We start from the raw sequence: 21,926 nt of genomic DNA, 5'->3' as shown, positions 1-21,926 counted from the left end.
TAGGGTATCTTCTTCGAACTGCGAAATCATAGGAACAGAAGGAACATCCACCCCAAATCAAGTCGTACTAGGATATACGTATTGGATTAGTTAAATCAAAGTCCAAGGTGAGTAAAGAAAGGGTTCCTTCTCATTTATGTTTGAGGTGACTGGTTATCCCACCCATTTGTCAATCATATCTATATTGATATCGTTGGGTGATTGAGTGGGAATGGGGTGAAAGAGGAACCAAGGATGAAACTGTGTTTGGAATGAATTGTCCGAACGGGGAGGAAGGAGTACATAATCCCAATCCCAATTCAGATTCGAATCTCATCCGATGCTTTTGCCACCCAAACCCAACCCAATGTGCATCGATAATCGCTTCGTCATCTCGTCCACACCCCATCTCACTCGACTCGGCAACCTGTCTGATGGATATGACACGTCACATCTTACATGTTCCATCACTCTGTGCATAGATAAAGTATGATATATAACAACATAACATATAACAGACACTGACTCATCATGAAACGATCACACAGGAACAACAACACGATCAAGATAAAAGGTTGCCAGTGCGACAGTACACCTGGCCCTCACCATCATCATCATCATCATCCTTCTTCTCGACATTCCGATCACTGTGGTACATTCATTTTGCCTTCCCTCTCCACTCCTTTCATTTCTAGGAATAACAACATTACACGCCGATATCTCGTCAACCAGATTACATCGAATCACAATCAGCGAATTTAATCCGATTATTCTGTGTCCGATTCAACGACTCATCTAGATCCCCAACTGTTGACTTGCCACCAATCCATATATAACAATTATCAATTGTCACGCTGAATCGAATCCCATCTCCCTCTACCTTCAGTCTCGACAACACCAGTTCAACTAGAACTTAGCATTTTCCTCATGTGTGTCGATTATCAAACCTCTTTCCCTTCCTCTTCGCGTTTGACTCTCTCCTCGACTCCTCCGACGTTACATTTTGATCAATCATCAATAAACGACGGATCGATAAGTGAGCAAGAGACAATACTCGAATCACCCTCTGACTCCCTTTTCCACGGTCTGCCACCTCTTCCTCATCAGCGTTTCGTCAACGTCAACAACGAACAGTATAGACATAGACCGCCATCAAACAAGAAATTGGGTAAAAGACCGGTATCACCTACTCTCGTCACTCCTCCATTATCACCAACGCAATTACCACTCAAGAAGAAGAATAAGATGGATATGCATATGGCTAAAGCTGGCACGATAGCTGCTCAGTCAGCCTTTCAAACGCCCCTGGCCACTTATGTCGGTAAGTATAAAATTTCTCCCTTCTCTGCGCCCCCTGTTCTGCTTCTGCGGTATATTCCCGGGAGCCTGAGCTGACGATGAGCTTCTATACAGCTCAAATGGTGGTATGGTTGTGGTACGGCGATTTCGCTTCTTCAGCTCAACAACCGCCTTCTTCTCCTTCATCCCATTCTCCCATACCCAACGATCCATTCGAAGTCACTCATTCCTCTTCCTCTCGTATATCAAGTCTCATGGTTCATCCGTCCGCCGACTTTAGCAAATTTGTTTCACGCATGCTCAGCGTGACATCAGTCTCTCACAGCGTCACGATAATAGCTTTGCTGTATGTATACAGGCTGAAAATGAAGAACAAATTCTTCTCTACTCCTGGAAGCGAGCAGCGACCATTTATTGCTGGATTGATGTTGGGGAATAAGTATCTGGATGATAATACCTATACCAATGCGACGTGGGCGGAATTAGCTGGGATGTCATTACCGGAAATAAACGTGAGTTACATGTTACTTTTTTTTCTCTTCTTCTGCTCTGCGATTTACAGTAGCTAACGTGGATATCATTCTATCAGAAAATGGAAACGGAATTCTTGATCGGTCTCAACTATCAACTTGGTGTACCGGTAGAAGAATATACCAGATGGAAGAATCTCTTAGATGGTTTCATGACCTCTCGAGCTCCATCCAGTGCAATCGGTCGACATATCCGTCAGTTGCCTTCCGGAAAAGCACAATACCCAGCTACCACCCTCACTACACCCGCTATTGAACCAACCCCCGTGTCGATGTACCGTGCACGATCCGCTTCACCCCGAGCTCTTCCTCCAGCTCAGACCGGCAACTATGTTTTCCCACCTGGCCACGAACATGCAAGGAAGAGATCCGCTGTGGAAGCGTACAACCATGATCCTACTTCTTCAGCCGCTATCTATGAATCGCTCAGAATGCCCACTCGAAAAGCAGCTTTCACTCAACCCTTACAATCCACTCAACATCTTCAGCCTACACTTTCTGCCGTTCGAGCGAGACCCAGTCCAACCCAGCAGAATCTCGGCTCATCAACGATTAGATCAAGCTCGCTCAGTAGACAGAATGGAAGGATAGTCTCGGAGAACCAGGGATATGGTAGAAGAGGATCAGTTGGGCATACCTTACCTGCTCCATTGGGTCATATTCCGACTCAAGTATCACCCGTAGCCATGGATGTACCGATGTTCTCAGCTGGTCCAGCAGAATGGGATGGAGGTAGAGCGTTATTGGCTCCGTATGACTGTCAACCTCAGCCTCATCTTGTTCCACCAGAAGTAAGTCGGCTGTTCCTTGATTGTTGAACGAAGTAGGGCGGCGAAGCTGATCCTTTTTCCACATTAGCATCTGATGTTCTACTCTCTCGCTGCCGAGCCTCATCCTGGGGTAGATGGAGCACCCCGAAAAGCGATTCTTCGATATCAAGAACCAAACCAGTTCACTTATCCGGTACAACATACATCTTACATGTCCTCTTCATACCCTGTACATTCCGCTTTGGCTACACCTTACGCATTTGACGACGTGACAATGTACGATGCCAACAACAGTCCTCAGGCGCCATATCCATCTAGCGCTTACCAGTATCCTACACCTGGAGCCGTCCCTCAGATCCAAGGTCAAGGAATGTATCAACATACTGCCTATCCAACTCAGATGGGATGGTCACCTACACATGTAATTCCTGAACCTGCTCAATTCGCTAATGCTGGTCCACCGGGATTCACCTATTTCCCTAATGACATCGACATCACCAACGACCCATCTCGATGGAAATTCCCTCCTGTCGCTTTAGCTTCAGCTTCTACTGCACCGACCAACCATAATCAAATGATTGGATTAGGACTGAACACCAACCAGAATTCTATAGGCATCAATGTTGATGGTCAGATGGTTTATACGCCACAAGGGATGGTGTATTCAACTACAACACCGGTAGATGGGTTGATCAACCAGTGGAGCTCAAGGAGTGAATGGTCGAGTCCACTCATCCCTAGATACGGATGAGAAGCAGAAGAGGTCATGGACTGAATCATTATTCTCGAAAATGATAATCACTTATAATTCTCCATCCAAATTCACGACATGAAGTCATTTGGTTTACTTTTTTGTACACGCGAGACTCCTTTTTTTGTTCTCTGTTCTTGTAATTTTCATTTGGCCAATAAATTCAGATAGCATTTCCCAATCGAAGCAACACAAGCATATTTTTTTTTCAAGTCCCCTTTTCTTGTATTTATTATATTTATACATGATGTGACATGATTAAACTACATGAGAAGAGAAACATGGTATGATGTTATGAATAATGATATGTACATGTGCTGTAACAACATCAGGTCGATCTATGAGATTATCACCTTCCTCTTCCGGAGGTCATGAAACTGTGAAAAGGACCATCCGTCTCGTCTCACCGTGTATATATATAATGTACGATGGTCATGCTCAATCAAAGGATGGCATGAAACACGTCATGAACAGTCATGTCAAGAGGGTCTAGGCGAAAACCAGTAGAGTAGTTACTTTACTCCTTTGTCTTACCCAGGAAGAGCGATGAGAATGATGTCAGTACAAGTCACCCTTGCTTCTCCTTCGCCTTCTTGGGGCGGTGGGGTGGGTTGGGAATTGACAAAGAGATGCATGTACACCTTACATTGGACTTCTTTGTACTTCCATTACCCCTTTCCCCCTCTTGCGATCCTATAATATAACGGATATATATATAACTGATACTCGAAAGAAAAAAGGGTTCCTTCTGTATTCCCACTAAACACTGACATTTACCATCAAACGCACACAACCACACAACCACAACACACAGGCATCAACCCATATATAAAGAGACACAGATCGTCTTTTTAAACCACCCTCCCTCGCCTTGACCTTTTCTTTCACTTTGACCATCTATCTTCCATTTGAAGCATATCAAACGATCTTGACGCCTGACAACCGATCATATCAACGCAGCACCAAAACGAGTGGAAGGACCAGTATTCCACTGCGAACGACCGGATTGAGTTAGATTGAGATTTGGTCCCAACTCGAACCCACGTAAAGCATCGTGTGATTACACTGAATTGTAAAGTATCTTGAAAAGAGGATATCAGCAAATAGCAAGATGGATCCTATGTCTAGCATGATGATGATGGTAGGTGCTCTTTCTTACTCTGACACTGTCGCTGTCATTGTCAATGTCACTGTGTTTCATATTCTCGGTGTAGGGGTAGGCCGGGTAGTGCGTAATCTCTCTTTCTTGGAGATGATATTGTGGTAATGTTTTGGAAACGCGTCGTGAGGTGTCTGTCACTTGATCAACCGCTATATCATATCAGAGAGTTATCTATTCTCTTCTCACCTCTTCTTCTTCTTCTTCTTCATCTTCATCTCTATCACTATATATAGTCTTTAACGATATAATTACCTCTCTTGCCACCACGACATCCACCTCCTTCTCCTTTGTCTACCTTAGACCCCCGAAAATGAACCCATACTCAAAAGTCCGAACCAAAGCTGACATTAGAGAATACTCTATCAAAAAACACTTGTCGGATCATTATAATTATATCGCTCATGGACCTCCTTCACATACTCACGATCCATATACTATTCCATATATCGCCGTGCAATCGCAGAATGGAGGAATGGGTATGGGTGGAATGGGAATGGGAATGATGAACCCTATGATGGTGAGTGAACTCGAATGGTCACAAAAGAATGTTAATATTGGCGATGGGTGGGATGTAGGGTGGTATGGGTGGGATGGGTATGATGAATCCCATGATGGTGAGTAGATCATTTCTTTCGTATATGAGAACAAGTGATTAGCGAAATGCTGATGTGCGATTGGGCTGGGATTGGATGGTCGTAGGGAGGAATGGGAATGGGTGGTGGAATGGGTATGATGGACCCTATGATGATGGTGAGATAACCTTTCCATCTCACATTGACGTCGTCCTATACTCTCCATTACCCTACATCCTGCTCGAACTGTGTCTTCAAGACGATATTCTGTCATCAACGCTGACCACTTTTGTGTGTTTCAATACAGGGCGGAATGGGTATGGGAGGTATGGGAATGGGTGGAATGGGTGGAATGGGTGGAATGGGAATGATGAACCCTATGGTTCGCTTTGTCCTGCTAACCTGATCTGGTCTTGTCGTTCCGCATACTATATCATACCATACACAGGTGTTTCTATTCTTGTATATATAAGCTGACCCTCATGATTTTTACTCACAGATGGGTGGTATGGGAATGATGAACCCTATGATGATGGGCGGTATGGGTAGTTACGTTAGTACAGCTTAACCTTCGACCTTCTCTTGCTGAAATCACCCAGCTGATTGAGATGATACGACACAGGGCATGTTAGGCGGTGGACTTGGCTCAGGAGCGTACGGAGTTGGTATCCCTTCCCTCTTCCCTTACACTTCATCTATCTGGCTCTCACCTCGGATTCAACAGCTGATGTATCGTACACCTTGGTACACCTAGATGCCAAGGTATCCACCAGGCGGGTAAGCGTTCTTTGTTTCGATATAATCACTCTCCTTTGAATCCGATCAGTTCCTCGCGTTTGTCCATCCCCTGATTGGTTCGAACATCACCTGACGACCGTTTCGCATACACACCACAGTCTCTTCGGCGATTATGGGATGGGAATGGGAGCGATGCCAGGTGGGATGATGGGAGGTATGGGAACTGGAATGGGTGGATATGGTATGGGCATGGGTATGCCATGGGGCTACTGAGGGAATTGGATGACTTAGTCGAGAATCTTTTCAAATGAACAACCGACAGAAAATACAATTACAATTATACGCAATTGATATAAGCATGAACTCCGATGTATCTTGTGTCTTGTATCTTGTATCTTGAGAGTGTCGGATCTCTTTTTATTTTATCTCTCAGAGCGAGTGATCGCCAAAGACAGGTATCAGGTCAGAGCATATTAATCCACGTCATTTTCGTGTCTTACGTAAATTCCACCAATCGGTTAGCTCAGCATGTCTAATGCAAAGACATAACTAGCAATGTTGATGATATGTTGATCCGATCCCATACTCTCTCTCTCTTCGCTTCATCACATATCCATTACAATTTCGATCTTTACATCATCTAGGAGAAACCTCTGAAATCACAGAAGCACCTACCTTGGAGCTGATTGTCTATTTGATCCAGCTCAGCGAGTCAATCAACCACCATGCCCCCTAAAATGCCGGTCATCGCGCCGCCTTCCCCCTCACCTCCTCCACCTACAGCAAACGACGCTCAGGACATATTGATCATTCAAGATATCATGGACACTCTCGATCAGATCCCTCCGGAGCTCACCAGGGTGTACAGTGATCTGAATGAATTAGGTGCTGTGCTATACTGTGAGTAGACATTCTCCAATGTATACAAACGTTCTTCCCAAGATCGGTCCGCTTTTGCACCTGGGTTTCCATGACATGAGCCAGACCCAGCTGACTGATGTATCCACTTTAGCAACTCTTCTCAGCCTCGAGAAAAAGCTATATACACTCATCAACTGGATTCAAGATCCTAATATCAAACCGGAACAACGGTTTGAGCTATTACAGGAAATAGCGGAGGAAGCGGCTAGATACAAATTAGGTGGAGATGATAAGATCAGAGTGGCCGGTGGAGCATGCGACGGAGTGAGTTCAGCTATCAATCTTACGCCCATGTGGAAGATGTTTCTATGAAGCTGATTGACCTCCCTGCGTATTGCAAATGCTCAGATAATGGCCCATCAAAAACACTTGTCAAACCTACTTGCCGCCTCCACTTTGCTCAACCCTTCACCCGCTTCACCATACACCCAAACGCTCACACTACCATTCGCTCAACCAGTCGTTAATTCCCGACGACTACAACGAGCTGCCAATTCACCTTTCAGAGGTGCAGGGAAAGATGCGGGACCGTCCAACGAGGGCCGGATCGGTGATACACCAACCAAGAAGAAGAAGGGGAGAATACATCAATTAGGTAATAAAGATGATGATGAGACGTCTAGTGTGGGTGGGGATAAGGAGAAGAAGAAACCTGCTAAGAAGAGGAAACCGTATGTCTCACTTCTCTTCCGACGTGTTTTCCGTCTCGATTCAATTTGAGTTACCGCTGATATCGATATATTCAGTGTCAACCGAGCTCAATCACCTACAGATTCGGTAGCATCCACCTCAGCATTTACCGGTAAACCCTCAGAGCCTCGTACAGCACGTCAACTCGCCGCTGCAGCCAGTCGAGCCAGGAAAGCAGAGCAGGACGATGGGTCGGATGACGATTCGCGTGATGAGCACATACCCTCCTCTAGAAAAGGCGGAGTAGGCATGCATATCACTCAATCGAGCGATTCATTGATGGAAAGGAAGGACGGGGGATTAGGATTGGATATGGGAAGTGGAAGTAAAAGTGGAAATGCTACTCCCAGCAATAACAATAGTGCTAATGGTAATAGGGGAGGAAGTAAAACGAAGGTGTCGGCAGGAATTAAAAGATCCCATGATGAACAGGATGATAGTGATGATGCCCTTGAGGAGGAATACAACCAACAGCCTAATTCTCTATCCAGAGTATCATCCGGGCTCAAATCGAATACTTCCGGAGGAGGGACTAAGAAGAAGACCTCGACAAATATCAGTAATGGCAATATTCCCAATTACGATGCTGCCGGCGTAGACGATCATGATAATATCGTTGTGAATGACGAAGTAGATTCTAGGACTTACTGTACTTGTGGACAAGTCAGTTATGGTGAGATGATCGGATGTGATGACGATGATTGTGAGATTGAATGGGTGAGTCTATGTTTATGTTGTAATCCTGTCTTCTTTATGCCTACTTCTCCTTCTCTTCTTCTCGTCCATGTTGTTATAACGAAATCTACCGATTCCTCGTTTGTCTTTTTCTTAATTGGACCGATCAATACTAATCACATCTGATGATATAGTACCATCTTGCCTGTCTCAACCTCGACAAAACCCCTGAAGGTAATTGGATTTGCCCTCGATGCGTAGAAAGGAGAAAAAGACAACCTAAAGGTAAAAAAGCATCAAAGGCTAAGAAGTCCAAATAACCAAATCATCGGATCAAATATTGTGTTATCTTGGTCTTCTCATGGAAACCTTCCCTTTGGGTATCTATATTGTATTGTATGTACTCCATGTTTGGATCTGAGAATGGTGAGATCGTCCACGTTTATGTATAGCGTAATCCTATCACGTACTATCTCTTCGGGGGAACGCTTTGGAGCATTCGAAATAACCAGTGGTACGATACTACTCCCTTCAGTACATTCAACCTTCTTCCCGACTGGGTAAGAACCACGGAGTAAATATGCTTGCCTTGCAATTCTTATTATTGTCAATCGTCCTTGTAGCGATTCCGTCACATCTCAGTCAAAGCAGTCAACAATATGCTCAATATGCCAGTGGCTCCCAACGGGTCTATCGTCCACAAAAGTGAGAGGGAATATCACCCGTATCATCAGTACGGGGACGTACTGTTCGTTTCGAATCAAGGTATGTATTTCAGAACGGATGGAAGGAGACTTGCAAACGAGAGGTGAGGATGCGGTTCGTTTGTGACCTGTCAATAGTATCTGAGGAGTGACGGAAGATTCATATAGTACGGTGTTCCGAGATATGTTACAAGTTCCGCAACCGGGGGTCAAATCGGAGGAAAAGGCAATCTCATTAGACGTGACTTCCAGGGTGTTGGACATCTTCTTAACTCATGTATCACCAAACCACTTCATGCTCGCTACGACACTCGAGGAGACTCACTCGTTGCTCAGTCTATGCGACAAATTTGATTGTTCCGAACGACTAACTGATCTGTTGAAAGGCAGATTGATGGATCAATCTGAGACGATCCCCTGGAGGACACTTGTGATCGCTTCCAATACGGATGATCGTAAGTTAGGTGCGGAAGCTTTGAGATCGATGGATAGGGATACCTTCCTGAGAGGTGAGGGCAATGATATCTACTATTCATCAAACCTGAAGGATAGTATGAATAGATTAAGACCCGATTGGAGAGGTAAGATATGGGATTTAGTACTGGAGGACAACACCACGAACGCGACTGTTACAAGGATGGTACCTCGCAAGTGGAAGAGCAGAAGGAGAATTTGGCATACCGATTATCATGCTGAAGTCACAAAGGAGAGAGTGTTGCCGTTTAGAGATGATTGGAATGATATTGCGAATAGGTTTCAGCAAGATGATTGGTGAATGCCTGTTTTTTGTATTTGTGGTGATGCTCTCTTAAATTAATGTTACGCGTTAGCGATTATTTGGAATCGATGGGGCTCCCTAGCTCTTTGATCTGCTTCGAGAAGTGCTTCATCCCAGTCATATGAGGGTGCATATGTATATGACAGAGGAGGAATGGAGCATACGATCATGAAAGTCACCGAGCAAAACAATCATGCTTGCGAAGATATCAGTAAGTCATGGATGGTTGAGAGGAACCCCACGCGATCGACACTGTAGTCTCGCGTGATTCCTGATGTATCGTGTATGACGCGATCGTGTGCCTTTGGGTGCCCCAGTTTGTTGTTGTGGTTCCTTGCCTTCGTTTCGGTTAACAGTCCTTTGTGACTAACTTAGCACTAACCATTTCCTTGGCATGCCGATCATCCATCAATCACAAGTATCGGTAGTCAATCTGATATGACAATCCACTCTGTGATATACGAATGGCAGCGGAAATACCTACCTCAGCACACTCTGACAGTTCGACAAAGATCCTTTAGACCCTTGTCGAAACCTCAACTTCGTCGGTTGTTCTACTCTTGCTTAACACTTCTGGTGTTATACTATCTCGTCTGGCAGATACCCTCAAGATATCGTAAATATGTCCAACAGCAAGATCGATGGGTAGATTACCCTTTCAGCTCACCTAGGAAAGTTCAGGTGTTCATGCCTATAGGAATACAACGAGCGTACAAGAATGAAGATTTCTGTAGATCACTTTGGTCAGCTGTAGTCAATGGGTATAGGGTAACGTTGTACAATTGGAATGTAGATGCGGAAGATGAGTTTGATACACATAAACCAAAAGTGACCAGTGAGTACAGTGTATGACTTTCTATCTGTTCACCCTTCATATCTTGCGTTTCTCGTAATTGTGCGTTATGCTTATTGCTTATCATGGTTAAACAGGTCTATCATCCATACTATCCTCCAGTCGACTCTTACAATCTCTCGGTATATTCCCTCAAGATCTCGTACTTCTCGTAGATGCTATAGATGTGATTCTGCAATTATCACCTTCTGTCCTGATATCGCGATATAGTTTGATACCGAAAGGTCAGCAGGGGAAACCAATAACGGCTGGAAGCTTCAATTGTTATCCTAATGAAGCCAACTCAGTGAGTGGTCCCGTCACTATCGCAATGCTAAGAAAAAAAAACTTTTCAAAACCCGGCTTGTTTGAAACATGGGTCATAAAAAGAGCTTATTGATGACTCCCATACTTCAGTCTGCTTGTCTGGATATCCCTTCTAGTCCAATGCCGATTGACCTTTTCTATTCCGACCGAGACATATTGAGAGATTCCCAGTAGGTCGCCTTTCCCTTGCGGGAGAATGTGATTGTTAGAGGTAATTGATCACAAGCTCAACAGATCTCGATTGCCTATACATGCAAATAGCGGTCTGGTGGTAGGAAGTGTGCCCGAGATGAGATCGTTATTTGGGAAACTCAATGACACGCTGACAGGAGGAGAATACCCATATCAGCCAGATCAAGGTAAGTCCAACGTTCGAACCCTCCTCAAAAGCTCAAGCCTACAAGATCATCTCCCCCTGTCTGCTTGTACGTTATGTGAGAATATGACTTCTGACCGTCAGTCTCCCAAGCAGGTGTCTTCAATATTCATCTTTCAAAGGGTGATCTCAAAGTCGACAATACACTCTCAATGTTCTGGTGTGCCGAACACCTTACCAATTCACTCACTCTTCTCTCTTCCACAGATACAGGTATAGCTGGAAATATGATTTCACCTTGTGATAAGTTCCAGTATCCATTCACCATTTCACCCTCGGACTTACCCATTTCTCGACTGTTAGCGAAAGATAAACGTACGAGCAATATACCTGTCGCTCTGCATTTCAATGGGATAGGAGCGGAACCCGGATATAAGGAGATATGGGAAAAGATGTGGCCTTCGATAGGTAGTGAGGAATATAGGACTATATGGGGAGAGGAGAAAGTTAGGATAGTAGTGGATGATAAGGTTGAAAAGAAGTCGGTGAGAGATTTGTGCGGTTCACAGTTGGGATATATATGAGAATTGGGGAAATTGGATTAGATACAACGGTATGATGTATGTGATTATTCGGGATCTATGGAATTCATGGGATTTGGCAACTCAAATTGTGAGCTAAAAGCAGATTGCAACTCAATCACATATACCGATACCGAAGTGGCTGTGCGTTGAAGGTGAATTGATCATTCACAAATTGATACAACATCCTCTTTGATCCTTGCTCCACCAACTCTTCTTCCTTCGCTGATACAAACACTACCATCGCGCATAATCCTTGGATTGAGATCACACCTTACTAATCTTCTTGTTCAACTCGATCTATCTTGTAACTTGCTGTCCGTTAATCCCCAGCCATCCTGAGACACTCAATACCCAAAATCCATCATGTTCATCCATCCTTATCATAATCTAGGACATATTTCACTCCTTTCAGTAGACGGCACGATCCTTATGGCTGATTCCTGGCGTCTCGCCAGATCAAGGTGGGTTCACAGATCAAGCAGGTGACCAAGCTGATACCATCAGTCGAATCCTAGTACCTTCTTCGCTGGTCTGTTTGACCTTCCTCCACCCACCCCGGGACAGACATCCTACCCTAAAGACCTACTAAGCTTGGTAGAACCTATCGAAATGGAATTTTTCGCAGAAGTTATTGACCTCTTCCTGAACCTGATAAACGTATCCAAGCCTTCAATCCCGTCCTCTGCTTTTCCACAGACTATGGACCTCCTGGAACTTTGCGATAAGTACGATGTCAATGAGAATATACAAGGATTAGTTCGAGATAGATTACTTATGCAAATTGGAGATCGTCAATGGCAGCTCCTCATTTGGTCCGGTAAACGAAACGATATACACATGGCTGGAGAAGCCCTTCCACGTATGACTCCACATTCCTTCATAGCCAGTACAACCTATGAGAGCCCAAGGAAAGGGTTGTTCGTGCCTCTCTGGTATGCGTTGGGCAAGTTACCGCAATCTTGGCAATTGGAAATAATCCGTCTGGCTTTCATCCCTATCAATCTCGACACGAGACCAGGGGTAAAGTCGTATCAGTTCGAGGTTACGGGCGATTGGGATTCGGTCTCGCAGAAATTCACTCCTAAATAGTTATATTGAGGTAGGTACAAATCTTTTGATTGAGGAATGGCTAATAATGGGATTTGGTATAAGATAAACTACAGATCTCTGCAAGTGATATGTCGATATCTCAACTACCTCAATTATCCTTCACACGAGACACATAAAGCTCACTTCTGTAACATTCGTACATGATTCTCCTGTAATTACATGTTATCACCTTTTGTATGTACTTTGAGTACGAACCCCCTCTCTTTATAGTACGACCAGTTCCACCAAAGAGGAGTGTGAATTGCTACTCAATCACTGATCGGGTATCGCCCAGATTGCTAGAGGTACTGAGTATGAATCTGTGATCCCTTGTTTGTTCGACACTTTGATTCATTCCAATGTCCTGCACCCCACCTAGTATTTGAAGCAGAATGACCGAGACAATCGACCTGCAGCCAATATACCATCCCTCCTTCACCGATGGTGACATTTTGGTGATCGCAAATGATCACACTCATTTCGCCGCTGAGTGCGAGCGTCTTGCTCGTGGAAGGTGAGTATCAACCCATTTGTCCAAAAAGTGAGGAGGCGGTATTGACCAAGAAGTTGTAGTCAAGTCTTCAGAAATATGCTTGATCTCCCTAAACCAATATGCGATGTGATTAGTGATGGGATTGCCAACTCTGAAGTCAGGAGAAAGGAAAATATCATAAATATGGAAGTCGACTCCAAACTTACTGGATATTTCCTCGCTTTCCTCGGTGCAGACATTCCCCTCCTCCCACCTACTTCATTCGCCGATACGTGCAAGCTCTTGCGTCTTTGTGACCAATTCGAAGCAACGAATGAGCATGTGAATTTGGTGCGTGAACGCCTGGTTGGAGAGAGTAAAGGTAAACTCTGGGAATTGTTGGCGTTCGCTTCCAAGATGGACGACAGAAACCTCGGCTTGATGGCCCTCAAGGAAATGAACCTCGAAAGTTTCTCCCACGGGAGAGAGCCTGAAGGCAAATATGATGGGTTATTCGTCAATAGGATTTCGGATCTTTCACTCGCATGGCAAGGGAAGCTGTACAGTTCACCTCTCAAAGATGAGACGGTCACAGTCAACCGATTCTGTCTATGCACGAGAGTCTCTAAGAAAGGTAGAGACTATACGACCAGAGATTGGGAGCCTACACAAGTCCCTGGGCTGACTTTCGTAGATAGCTGGGAAAGAAACTGCAATGGCTTTGTAACGGACAAGTGAGTACTGTACTTCGGGTTAGCGTATCTCTGTCCGAGCTGTAATTTTTGCACTGATCGGTCTTGATTTATGTCAGCTGGTAGGCGACTACCATAACGTTTCCTCCCTTCGTTGGCAATACGTCAAAGTAGGGTTGCACGTACATTGTTGTACGTAGGAAAAAAGCGTCAACATCAATCTGAACTTGTAGTCGAAAGGCATGTATGTATTGATTCAAAGTGATGTAGTTGTATATATGTAGCTCTACATACTTCTTTCACCTTGGTTCTCTGAGACTACTTGACTACAGCTTCCAAAGACATATCTACTGGAACTTCTTCCAGTGTCAGCCAGAACATCGTTGTCGAGAAGATCCATCATCGGTCTGACAAGCGGTACTCCACACATGATGACAACCTCACTATTCAAAAGTACAATCCACAAACATTCCAGTGTAGGAGATATCTGGTTCAGATCGGAGGACGGCATCCTTTTCGGGATCTGCCAACATCGCATAGCTCAAAGGAGGTGAGTCTAGCCCTCAAAAAGTGACCCCCACCATGATAATGACTGATTTCGATCTACCTCAGTACGGTCATATCTGACATGCTAGAGCCTCCCCCTCTTCAGGGTGAATGGATGTTGTATCAGCGGTGAAGTTGTAGCTCACTGAAACTTTTTGACTGACATTTGACATAGCGAGCCCGATAGATATTGAGCTGTCCACCGGCCTGCTCGAGATACTACTAGACTACGTCACGTCATTGCATCCAAAAGAGCTCGAGACAAACTTCAACGATACTAAGGCTCTTTTCCTGGCTTGCGAAAAATGGGGAATCGAACATACCATTTTGGCGAAGTTCAGACAAAGGATGTATGATCTCAGTATCGATGATCCATGGGATTTACTTGTATGGGCATCGGAGCGGGATGATAGACATATGGCTCGAGCAGCGTTGGAGAAGATGACCCCTGAGACATTCGCTAGGGGTAAAAGGACATACTGGGAGAAATCCTCTTTCTGGATGAGTTTGGACGAGCTGCCACCCCCATGGCAATGGCGCCTTCTGAGAGCGGCACTCGATGACCCTACCGAGGGGGTCGTGACTCGCTACGAAAAGTATGAATGGACATCGAGAAAGAAGTATGTCCGTGAGTCAGAAAGAGAGATACATCCCACTCAAGACTGTTGGCCCTGCAGAATGCCATGGAAAGATGGAAGTAAGATGTTTGAGCAGAGAAAGGGTGAACATCCCGGTTAGGAGGAAGAGTGAGTTGAAGCACCGCTACCTTCTTTCACATTCGTGGCTTTGCTTATCTCCTATGTATTTGTATCTGTCTAGGAACCTGGACGATGGGAATCTTTCTCAAGCCTCTGGTAGGCCAAGTTATCATCACGATAGGGAATCAGGTTGTCGAATAAGCATTAGTACTTACATGCAATGCACGAAGGGTGAGACTGAGGAAACGTACTATCATTCATAGGCGTTCATAATTGGGTGAAAGATGTTAGTGTATCCTTTCAGATGCCATACATTGCACACGTCCATGAACTGAGATAATGCAATTCACCTGATTGGTAGTCTCAAGGATTACTTGTACTTGTAGTTCTATTTGTTGATGATCTAACAATGTATTTGACTTATGTCGAAGCCTAGTACGTAGTCTGCATACGAAACTGAGAGCCCATGGACCTTATACTGTACCGGCAAGGCATAACTTGGATGGCAACTCCATTACGGCTCACATGAGATGATGGTGTAGTCATACTCCGTTATCTCTGATAGGTTTGGGGTCGCCACAACCTTAGGGTTCGCTTTCGTATGGTGAAATGATCAATCGGTCATGGTACGCCTCTAGTTCCTTTCTCACATCCCTCTAAACATAATTCGAAATCTTGAACTCGGTAGATCAGTGTCCCAATCAGCCATGTCCATGACGGCGGAGGGCTCAAGATGGGCACGATACGCACGAAAAGTTCACCCAGTTTTCTGTAAGGGTGATGTCGTGTTCATCTCCAATGACCATACACTGTTCAGACTACAAAGATATACCCTTCTGAGATTCAAGTGATTAAAATTTCCTTAACATAATGATCCCAGATATCAGTACAGCTTATAGAAACTTCATTTCACCTAGTGTCAGCAGTGTATTTAGAGCAATGCTCGAGATTCCCCAATCGACAAGTGAGGTCGATAGCGCTACAATCCCATCTTATGCTGAAGCCACCTCGATGGATCAAAAGCCGATTGACATGAAATGCTCACCCGGCGCTCTCGAAGGTTTCCTATCCATTCTTGTTACTCCCATTCCAATGCTACCTTCTTCCTCTTTGGAAGACACATACGAAGTCCTGAGGCTTTGTCATCGATACGGCTGCAAGAAACAATATACCGATAAAGTTCGTCAGCGAATCTCGGAGGCTGCAGATGGATCCCTACAACTTTGGGATGTCTTGGAAGTCGCATCAAGTCTTGATGATCGCTCTTTAGGAAAGATGGTGCTTTCTCAATTCAGTCGCGCCGATTTTATGACATCGTACGTTGACGGTATATCCAGAGTCAACAGTGCGTGGAAAGGAAAGATTCTCGTATCGTGTGTTTCGCCTCCTGAGGAACTCAAAATCCAGGTTTACAATTACAATGGTTTACCCTTCGGAATACGAAAGTCATGGGGTTGGTTACTGAAAACTGGCGAATGGAAAGGGCTTTTTGACGATTTCGACACAGATAACTGGTGAGAGATGGAGTAAGGCTTCATTGCCATCCGAAACTGCAATGGACTTTATCGATGAATTGCATGCCTGAATCCTTAACATAGATGAATTTTCAATATCGGGGTGATTTGGTTCATGACATATTTCCATAATTTCTGATACCGCACGAGGAATGACAGAATGCAGCAGTTCCAGGCCCCTATTCGGCAAGAGTCTTACTCTTAGCCTACTTCAAAGCTTCAAGGAAGCCTCATGCGGCTCATGAGACTCTTACCGAATGAATCGGGGTGGATACTGTAGTAATATCAAGGTATCTTAGTAGAGTGGTTTGCGCTTGTGCCACTTTTGGTCGTGAGTGAAATAAATGTTCAAGCGTCATCGCCAACTTTTTGAGCGAATTCAATGTCATTTGAGACACACATTCCACGCAAAATCGACGAGATTTGCTTTTACTCCAATACACATATATACCATCTATTGCATCACAAACATGTTCAAGAAGTTGGTCTACCCTCCTTGGCCCACTCCACGCGTCGCTGGGATCGCTGACTTGGCTTACGCAGATTCAACCCAAAAGAGGATGTATCCTCCTCAACCTCGCTCAAATCCTCCGTCCAGCGTAATATCCGATCATCCCTCCTAACACAAATCCCTTTCCTCACTCAACCAGCTTATCGTGATCCATCCACTGTCCCTACTGCTGCTCCGACAGAAAACGAGGCTCCTCCTGCTGCAACGCCGGAGGTAGAGGAGGAAAGTGCGGGAGGTAAGAAAGGTGGAAAGAAAGGTGGAAAAGGTAAAGGAAAAGGAGGCAAGGGTAAAGATAAAGAGGATAAGGAGAGTAAGGAAGATAAAGAGGATGGAGAAGGAGAAGCGAACTTGACGGTGATAGATGAGATTTGGCCGAAGAAAGAGGCTTTAGGTCTGACTAAATGGTACGTTCCTCTCTACACTTTTGTAAAAATCTATTTCCCTTTGTTCTGCAGTATGTGTATCGAAATATCAATTGGAATGTCGTTATATGAACGGATCAGCAACCACAAGGGTATAAGGCTAACACTGTTAATTCTGACAGTCACGACAGGATTAGTATATTTACTGTACAAACTGTCCCTCTATTTTTCCAGCATTTCGACGGACCGTTCGTACCCACCCTCAAGCTGCTACACAAATGTGGGTATTCACATGCCCATTGATTGTTTAGAGACAATTTAGGACCCAGTAAGCTAATAGAGGTCATGATGTAGATCCTGAAATGCTACCGCACGTTCAGATAGATAGAGGAGCTATCAAATTCTTGCTTGCTGTGAGTGCTCATCGTATTACCTGACCTTGGTACCTGTGATCGTCATACCTTCCGATATGCTTCATTGCTACAATTGAATCATAGAGCTAATCATCACATTTACATATAGGGCGCAAACATGATGGCTCCTGGTCTATTATCGGCAGGAGGTAAACTCCCCGATGGTCTACCGAAAGATGAGATAGTAGCGATCCACGCAGAGGGTAAAGAACATGCCTGCGGTATAGGTAAACTGGTAGCTTCGAGTGAGGAGATCAAGAAAGCTGGAAAGGGAGTTGCGGTAGAGGTCATTTGTTGGATTGGGTAAGCTAACTCGCTCAGTTGTTTCCGTAAAGGATGAAAGCTTATACTAATACAATGTTTGATTGGGGGCCGATAGGGATGATTTGTGGGAAGTGGATACTATTGGATTATAAGTGTAATTGCATAGATTGGGCTAGGGAGGATGTTGTAGTAGCAAAGCGTGTATATAGCATAAAGCATTGTTCATAAGATATGGGACATGACTGCCGGCGTATGGAGGATGAGATCACCATCAGCCGTTGATAACTTCTCGCATACGATTGCGAATACATAAACACGAAGCAGGACTAATGTGACAGACAAACACTCTTGGGTTATACATTGCAGCAGCAAAGGGATTATTGCATGATACACGACATATGCTGATAATGGTTCGTCATAAATTTGACAAGTTGGGTGGCAAGAATCCAAGATAACGAGATAACCGGATCTCAAGCTGACTCTGACTCGAGAAAAAAGTTGATCCGCTTCTTCAGCTTGATCTAACTTTATTCTCTCCATCTCCTGTCTGTACTGCTTACATATTGTTCATAATCCTTACCTCCTTATCACTCCTGCTAGATCGCGGCTACGGCAGTAAAATTTACTCAGAATGACTATACAGCCTATAGTACTTCCGGAGACGATCGTGATAGGTGTATTGGGTATGTCTATTCGCCTCTTCTGTTCACACAACAAGGTATTCTCCATAGATCATGCGCTGATACCTTTTGTATACAGCTCTGCAAGGCGCTTTCGTAGAGCACATACATTACCTTCAGAAGTGAGTACCATGCCTCTCACTTACCTGCCTTTCTATCACAAGCTGCAACATGTGCTTACTAAGAACATTATACAGATTACGTCCCCAAGGACACACCATAAAAGCAATCCCTATCCGCACCCTATCCGAATTGGAACAATGTCAAGCGCTAGTCATCCCCGGAGGAGAATCTACTGTCATCTCATCGATAGCATCACATACACCTGGACTGCTAGAAGCATTGATAGAGTTTGCTCGGGACCCTGCGAAAGCTGTCTGGGGGACATGTGCAGGGATGATCCTGATGGCTGATGTGGATGGGATTGGTGGTGGGAGGAAAAAGATGGTCAAAGGCTGGGAGGGCATTGGGGGAATGAAAGTATGGAGGAACTTGTATGGAAGTGAGTGCAGTGTCCATTTGGGCTGGCTTGAACCGTCAAGACCAGATTCATGACCCCATGTGCACGGATCTTTCTGCTGCTCTCTTACTTTCATGAATCATCAGATCCTATCAAACATTCTGTAATACAAGTGACTGACTAGAGATTGCCATTTCGCAGCTCAATTGGAATCATTCGAAGCTTCTCTGACCATCCCTTCCTTTTCGAACCCTTCTAAACCATTTAACGCCATTTTCATCCGAGCTCCCGCCGTCCACTCGTTATCCCCCGAAAGTCAAGTCGAAGTGGTAGCACAATTACCTGAACAATTTTTACCTCCCCCACCACCTTCAGACTCACCATTGGGCGAACCCAATCTAGAGGACCTGGGAAAAGTATGGTTGAAAAAGGGCAAGAAGATGGTCACTTCTTTCCATCCTGAGCTAAGTGGGGATGTGAGAGTACATGAATTTTGGGTTGAGAAGTGTGTATTGGGGAGGTAATGAATCACTCAGATGGACACCAAATGTTTGTTCGCAGGGCAGCTATCATAACGATCATTATAGATTCTCTCGTTTTCGCTTGTTGTATATACTAAATATAGACGATCTCCTTAACCATAGCCATTGTTTAATGCATTTCCGCATATGGTGCACATTCACCTATTATACAACAAAATATACACTGCTCCTCTGCTTTGCGCTTGACAATGCTATACCACTGCAACGATGTGAGCAGGCTCAGGATCACTACACCTCGACCTCTTTCATCGTTTCCAGTACCCTTTCAATAGCAGCTTTGCCCAATGGTACCCACACCCATCTTCCTGTTCTACCTTCCCCATCTAGACTCGCTTCTACCACCAATCCGTGATCCCTATATTCTCCAATAAGTGCATCGTACCGTTCTTCTTCCCTCGCTATAAACTTCTCTTTCGCTAATGATTGAAGAATATCGTTGTCTACGGCAAAAATCGGCGAGACCTGATTTGGTGGATAGGCGATATGATGGGTAGGTTCGGGAGGTAAGTTCGAGAGTTGTTTCGTCAAAAGAAGTTTAAGTAGTCTTGCAGCCATCGGTGGAACAGATTTTAGTATTTGTAAAGCACCTTCTTCAGATATTCCACTTGTACTTGACGAGCTAGATAATGACAAATGTGTGGATGCTGATAATTTCAAGTAGGAAAGTTCTGTCGTATATGGAGCGTAGGTTGTGAGATTGTGATATAACCAATTAAATCCCCGTTGAATAGGAATTTCACCTGTCCAACTTCCATCTCCGTACACATGAGGTGGAGTATTCGTGAGTGATGGTGAGAATAGGAGAGGTGTACGTAAATGATCGAACGATGCGATAAGATGGATTCTAGGCGAGGAAGCTAAGAGTGATAATACTGAAAGGGAAATTGGTTTTCGTAACGATGTCGAATCTAAATTATGAATTATCAAATACAGATCATTTTTCGATATTGGATAATCCTTCTTTTTAGCTTGTGGGATCGAATTTGGGGGAAGGAAATAGGAATATATTCTATGAGCGGATCTTTCAATCGTACTTGAGTTGTTGATGATAGATGAACGTAATTTGATATTTTGAGGTACGGATAGATTATCTTCTATCGAATTTAGTATCTCCCTAATACCCATTTGTGGGAAATGTCCATTCACCACTACCACCTCTCCTCTCTTACTCAACCTCTTCTCTACAAATCTATTGATGGTGTTCCTCTTCGATCCGAACCCGTAAAATATCAAGTTGAATCCTTCTTCCAATTCCATCTCCCACTGATCGTACCTCTCTTCGAACTGTTCTGGCGGACGTATCTCCTCTCTGGCTGCCGACGAAGAAGCAGTATATGTATCGTACTGTTTCTGAGATAATGGTTTGACCAAAGATGAATATGAGTTGCCGGAAGTTCTAGATGTCCTACTTTGATAGGCGAGATATCTATCGGATTTAGACACTCTTATTATACCTTCTTCTTCAGTCTTCTCAAGAATTTCTAACGGATCTAGTTTACGTTTATTAGGCGTTTTCTTAGGTGTGTTACCTCCTCCAGGAGTCTTTGAGCCTGTTCGCTTCCTCGGTGTACCCTTTTTTGTTGGTGTGGAAGTTCCAATCAAACCTGTCTTGGCTCGTTTGGTAGGTGTACCATCTAGATCGTCCTCCTCGTCCACATCTACGTCGTCATCGTCGTTGTCGTCGGAAGGAGCATCGAAGCCTTCGTCACCTGATGATGAGGCCGAGGAATGATGGTCCGCATAGCCTGTTAGGAAAGATACGAGGTGGGAGGCTGAGGGCTCGTCATCTATCTGTTCGGCTACTATTGGGTCGGGAGAAGGAGAGGGAGAAGAGGGTCGAGCTCTTTTGGTCGCACGGGGAGGCATGGTGGGCTGTATTCCGAGTGCGATGTAAACAAGGGGAGACTCTTCCAGCTCTCTACGTGTGATACTCTGTAGTAGTGTTTGTCCCTTGGCCCAATGAGTTGAGAGGTGTCAAGTCGAAGAGCCAGTATCGGATGAGATGCACCGTACATGCATCAAAATCAACAAAGATGAAATCGTCGCGTCATGACA

General features: G+C 44.6%; 12 protein-coding genes across 12 annotated transcripts; 11 read left to right on the top strand and 1 right to left on the bottom strand.

Annotated features, from left to right (window-relative positions):
- Positions 1-906: 906 nt before the first annotated feature.
- Positions 907-3,329, top strand: I203_106179 (uncharacterized protein; the record flags this gene model as incomplete). The annotated part of the gene is made up of 4 exons (XM_065517915.1): positions 907-1,300; positions 1,393-1,790; positions 1,868-2,599; positions 2,667-3,329. The coding sequence occupies 4 exons, from the start codon at positions 907-909 to the stop codon at positions 3,327-3,329; spliced, it is 2,187 nt and encodes a 728-aa protein (XP_065373219.1).
- A 1,472-nt stretch (positions 3,330-4,801) lies between these two features.
- On the top strand, positions 4,802-6,074 carry I203_106178 (uncharacterized protein; the record flags this gene model as incomplete). The annotated part of the gene is made up of 8 exons (XM_019147944.1): positions 4,802-5,008; positions 5,067-5,105; positions 5,191-5,241; positions 5,371-5,445; positions 5,563-5,616; positions 5,686-5,724; positions 5,818-5,840; positions 5,960-6,074. The coding sequence occupies 8 exons, from the start codon at positions 4,802-4,804 to the stop codon at positions 6,072-6,074; spliced, it is 603 nt and encodes a 200-aa protein (XP_019002862.1).
- A 452-nt stretch (positions 6,075-6,526) lies between these two features.
- Positions 6,527-8,407, top strand: I203_106177 (uncharacterized protein; the record flags this gene model as incomplete). Its single annotated transcript, XM_019147943.1, has 5 exons — positions 6,527-6,701; positions 6,814-6,986; positions 7,071-7,393; positions 7,469-8,129; positions 8,282-8,407. The coding sequence occupies 5 exons, from the start codon at positions 6,527-6,529 to the stop codon at positions 8,405-8,407; spliced, it is 1,458 nt and encodes a 485-aa protein (XP_019002861.1).
- A 348-nt stretch (positions 8,408-8,755) lies between these two features.
- I203_106176 (uncharacterized protein) lies at positions 8,756-9,566 on the top strand (the record flags this gene model as incomplete). The annotated part of the gene is made up of 2 exons (XM_019147942.2): positions 8,756-8,895; positions 8,960-9,566. 2 exons carry the CDS (start codon positions 8,756-8,758, stop codon positions 9,564-9,566), a joined length of 747 nt encoding a protein of 248 aa, XP_019002860.2.
- Positions 9,567-10,007: 441 nt separating this feature from the next.
- On the top strand, positions 10,008-11,628 carry I203_106175 (uncharacterized protein; the record flags this gene model as incomplete). Its single annotated transcript, XM_065517914.1, has 5 exons — positions 10,008-10,404; positions 10,500-10,708; positions 10,819-10,898; positions 10,963-11,087; positions 11,201-11,628. The coding sequence occupies 5 exons, from the start codon at positions 10,008-10,010 to the stop codon at positions 11,626-11,628; spliced, it is 1,239 nt and encodes a 412-aa protein (XP_065373218.1).
- Positions 11,629-11,991: 363 nt separating this feature from the next.
- I203_106174 (uncharacterized protein) lies at positions 11,992-12,717 on the top strand (the record flags this gene model as incomplete). Its single annotated transcript, XM_019147940.1, has 2 exons — positions 11,992-12,089; positions 12,144-12,717. The coding sequence occupies 2 exons, from the start codon at positions 11,992-11,994 to the stop codon at positions 12,715-12,717; spliced, it is 672 nt and encodes a 223-aa protein (XP_019002858.1).
- A 589-nt stretch (positions 12,718-13,306) lies between these two features.
- Positions 13,307-13,927, top strand: I203_106173 (uncharacterized protein; the record flags this gene model as incomplete). Its single annotated transcript, XM_019147939.1, has 1 exon — positions 13,307-13,927. The coding sequence occupies one exon, from the start codon at positions 13,307-13,309 to the stop codon at positions 13,925-13,927; it is 621 nt and encodes a 206-aa protein (XP_019002857.1).
- A 385-nt stretch (positions 13,928-14,312) lies between these two features.
- On the top strand, positions 14,313-15,165 carry I203_106172 (uncharacterized protein; the record flags this gene model as incomplete). The annotated part of the gene is made up of 4 exons (XM_019147938.1): positions 14,313-14,431; positions 14,494-14,534; positions 14,603-15,047; positions 15,105-15,165. 4 exons carry the CDS (start codon positions 14,313-14,315, stop codon positions 15,163-15,165), a joined length of 666 nt encoding a protein of 221 aa, XP_019002856.1.
- Positions 15,166-15,995: 830 nt separating this feature from the next.
- I203_106171 (uncharacterized protein) lies at positions 15,996-16,643 on the top strand (the record flags this gene model as incomplete). Its single annotated transcript, XM_019147937.1, has 1 exon — positions 15,996-16,643. One exon carries the CDS (start codon positions 15,996-15,998, stop codon positions 16,641-16,643), a length of 648 nt encoding a protein of 215 aa, XP_019002855.1.
- Positions 16,644-17,109: 466 nt separating this feature from the next.
- I203_106170 (uncharacterized protein) lies at positions 17,110-18,341 on the top strand (the record flags this gene model as incomplete). The annotated part of the gene is made up of 6 exons (XM_019147936.2): positions 17,110-17,120; positions 17,183-17,554; positions 17,695-17,792; positions 17,867-17,925; positions 18,035-18,228; positions 18,305-18,341. 6 exons carry the CDS (start codon positions 17,110-17,112, stop codon positions 18,339-18,341), a joined length of 771 nt encoding a protein of 256 aa, XP_019002854.2.
- Positions 18,342-18,820: 479 nt separating this feature from the next.
- I203_106169 (pyridoxal 5'-phosphate synthase, glutaminase subunit Pdx2) lies at positions 18,821-19,853 on the top strand (the record flags this gene model as incomplete). The annotated part of the gene is made up of 4 exons (XM_019147935.1): positions 18,821-18,872; positions 18,949-18,991; positions 19,067-19,371; positions 19,531-19,853. The coding sequence occupies 4 exons, from the start codon at positions 18,821-18,823 to the stop codon at positions 19,851-19,853; spliced, it is 723 nt and encodes a 240-aa protein (XP_019002853.1).
- A 246-nt stretch (positions 19,854-20,099) lies between these two features.
- I203_106168 (uncharacterized protein) lies at positions 20,100-21,737 on the bottom strand (the record flags this gene model as incomplete). The annotated part of the gene is made up of 1 exon (XM_019147934.1): positions 20,100-21,737. One exon carries the CDS (start codon positions 21,735-21,737, stop codon positions 20,100-20,102), a length of 1,638 nt encoding a protein of 545 aa, XP_019002852.1.
- Positions 21,738-21,926: the final 189 nt, after the last annotated feature.

This window comes from Kwoniella mangroviensis, assembly GCF_000507465.2.
Source record: "Kwoniella mangroviensis CBS 8507 chromosome 1 map unlocalized Ctg02, whole genome shotgun sequence".
Lineage (NCBI taxonomy): Eukaryota > Fungi > Basidiomycota > Tremellomycetes > Tremellales > Cryptococcaceae > Kwoniella > Kwoniella mangrovensis.
Note: the sequence above shows the minus strand (reverse complement) of the source record. Positions and strands in the feature narration are given on the sequence as shown.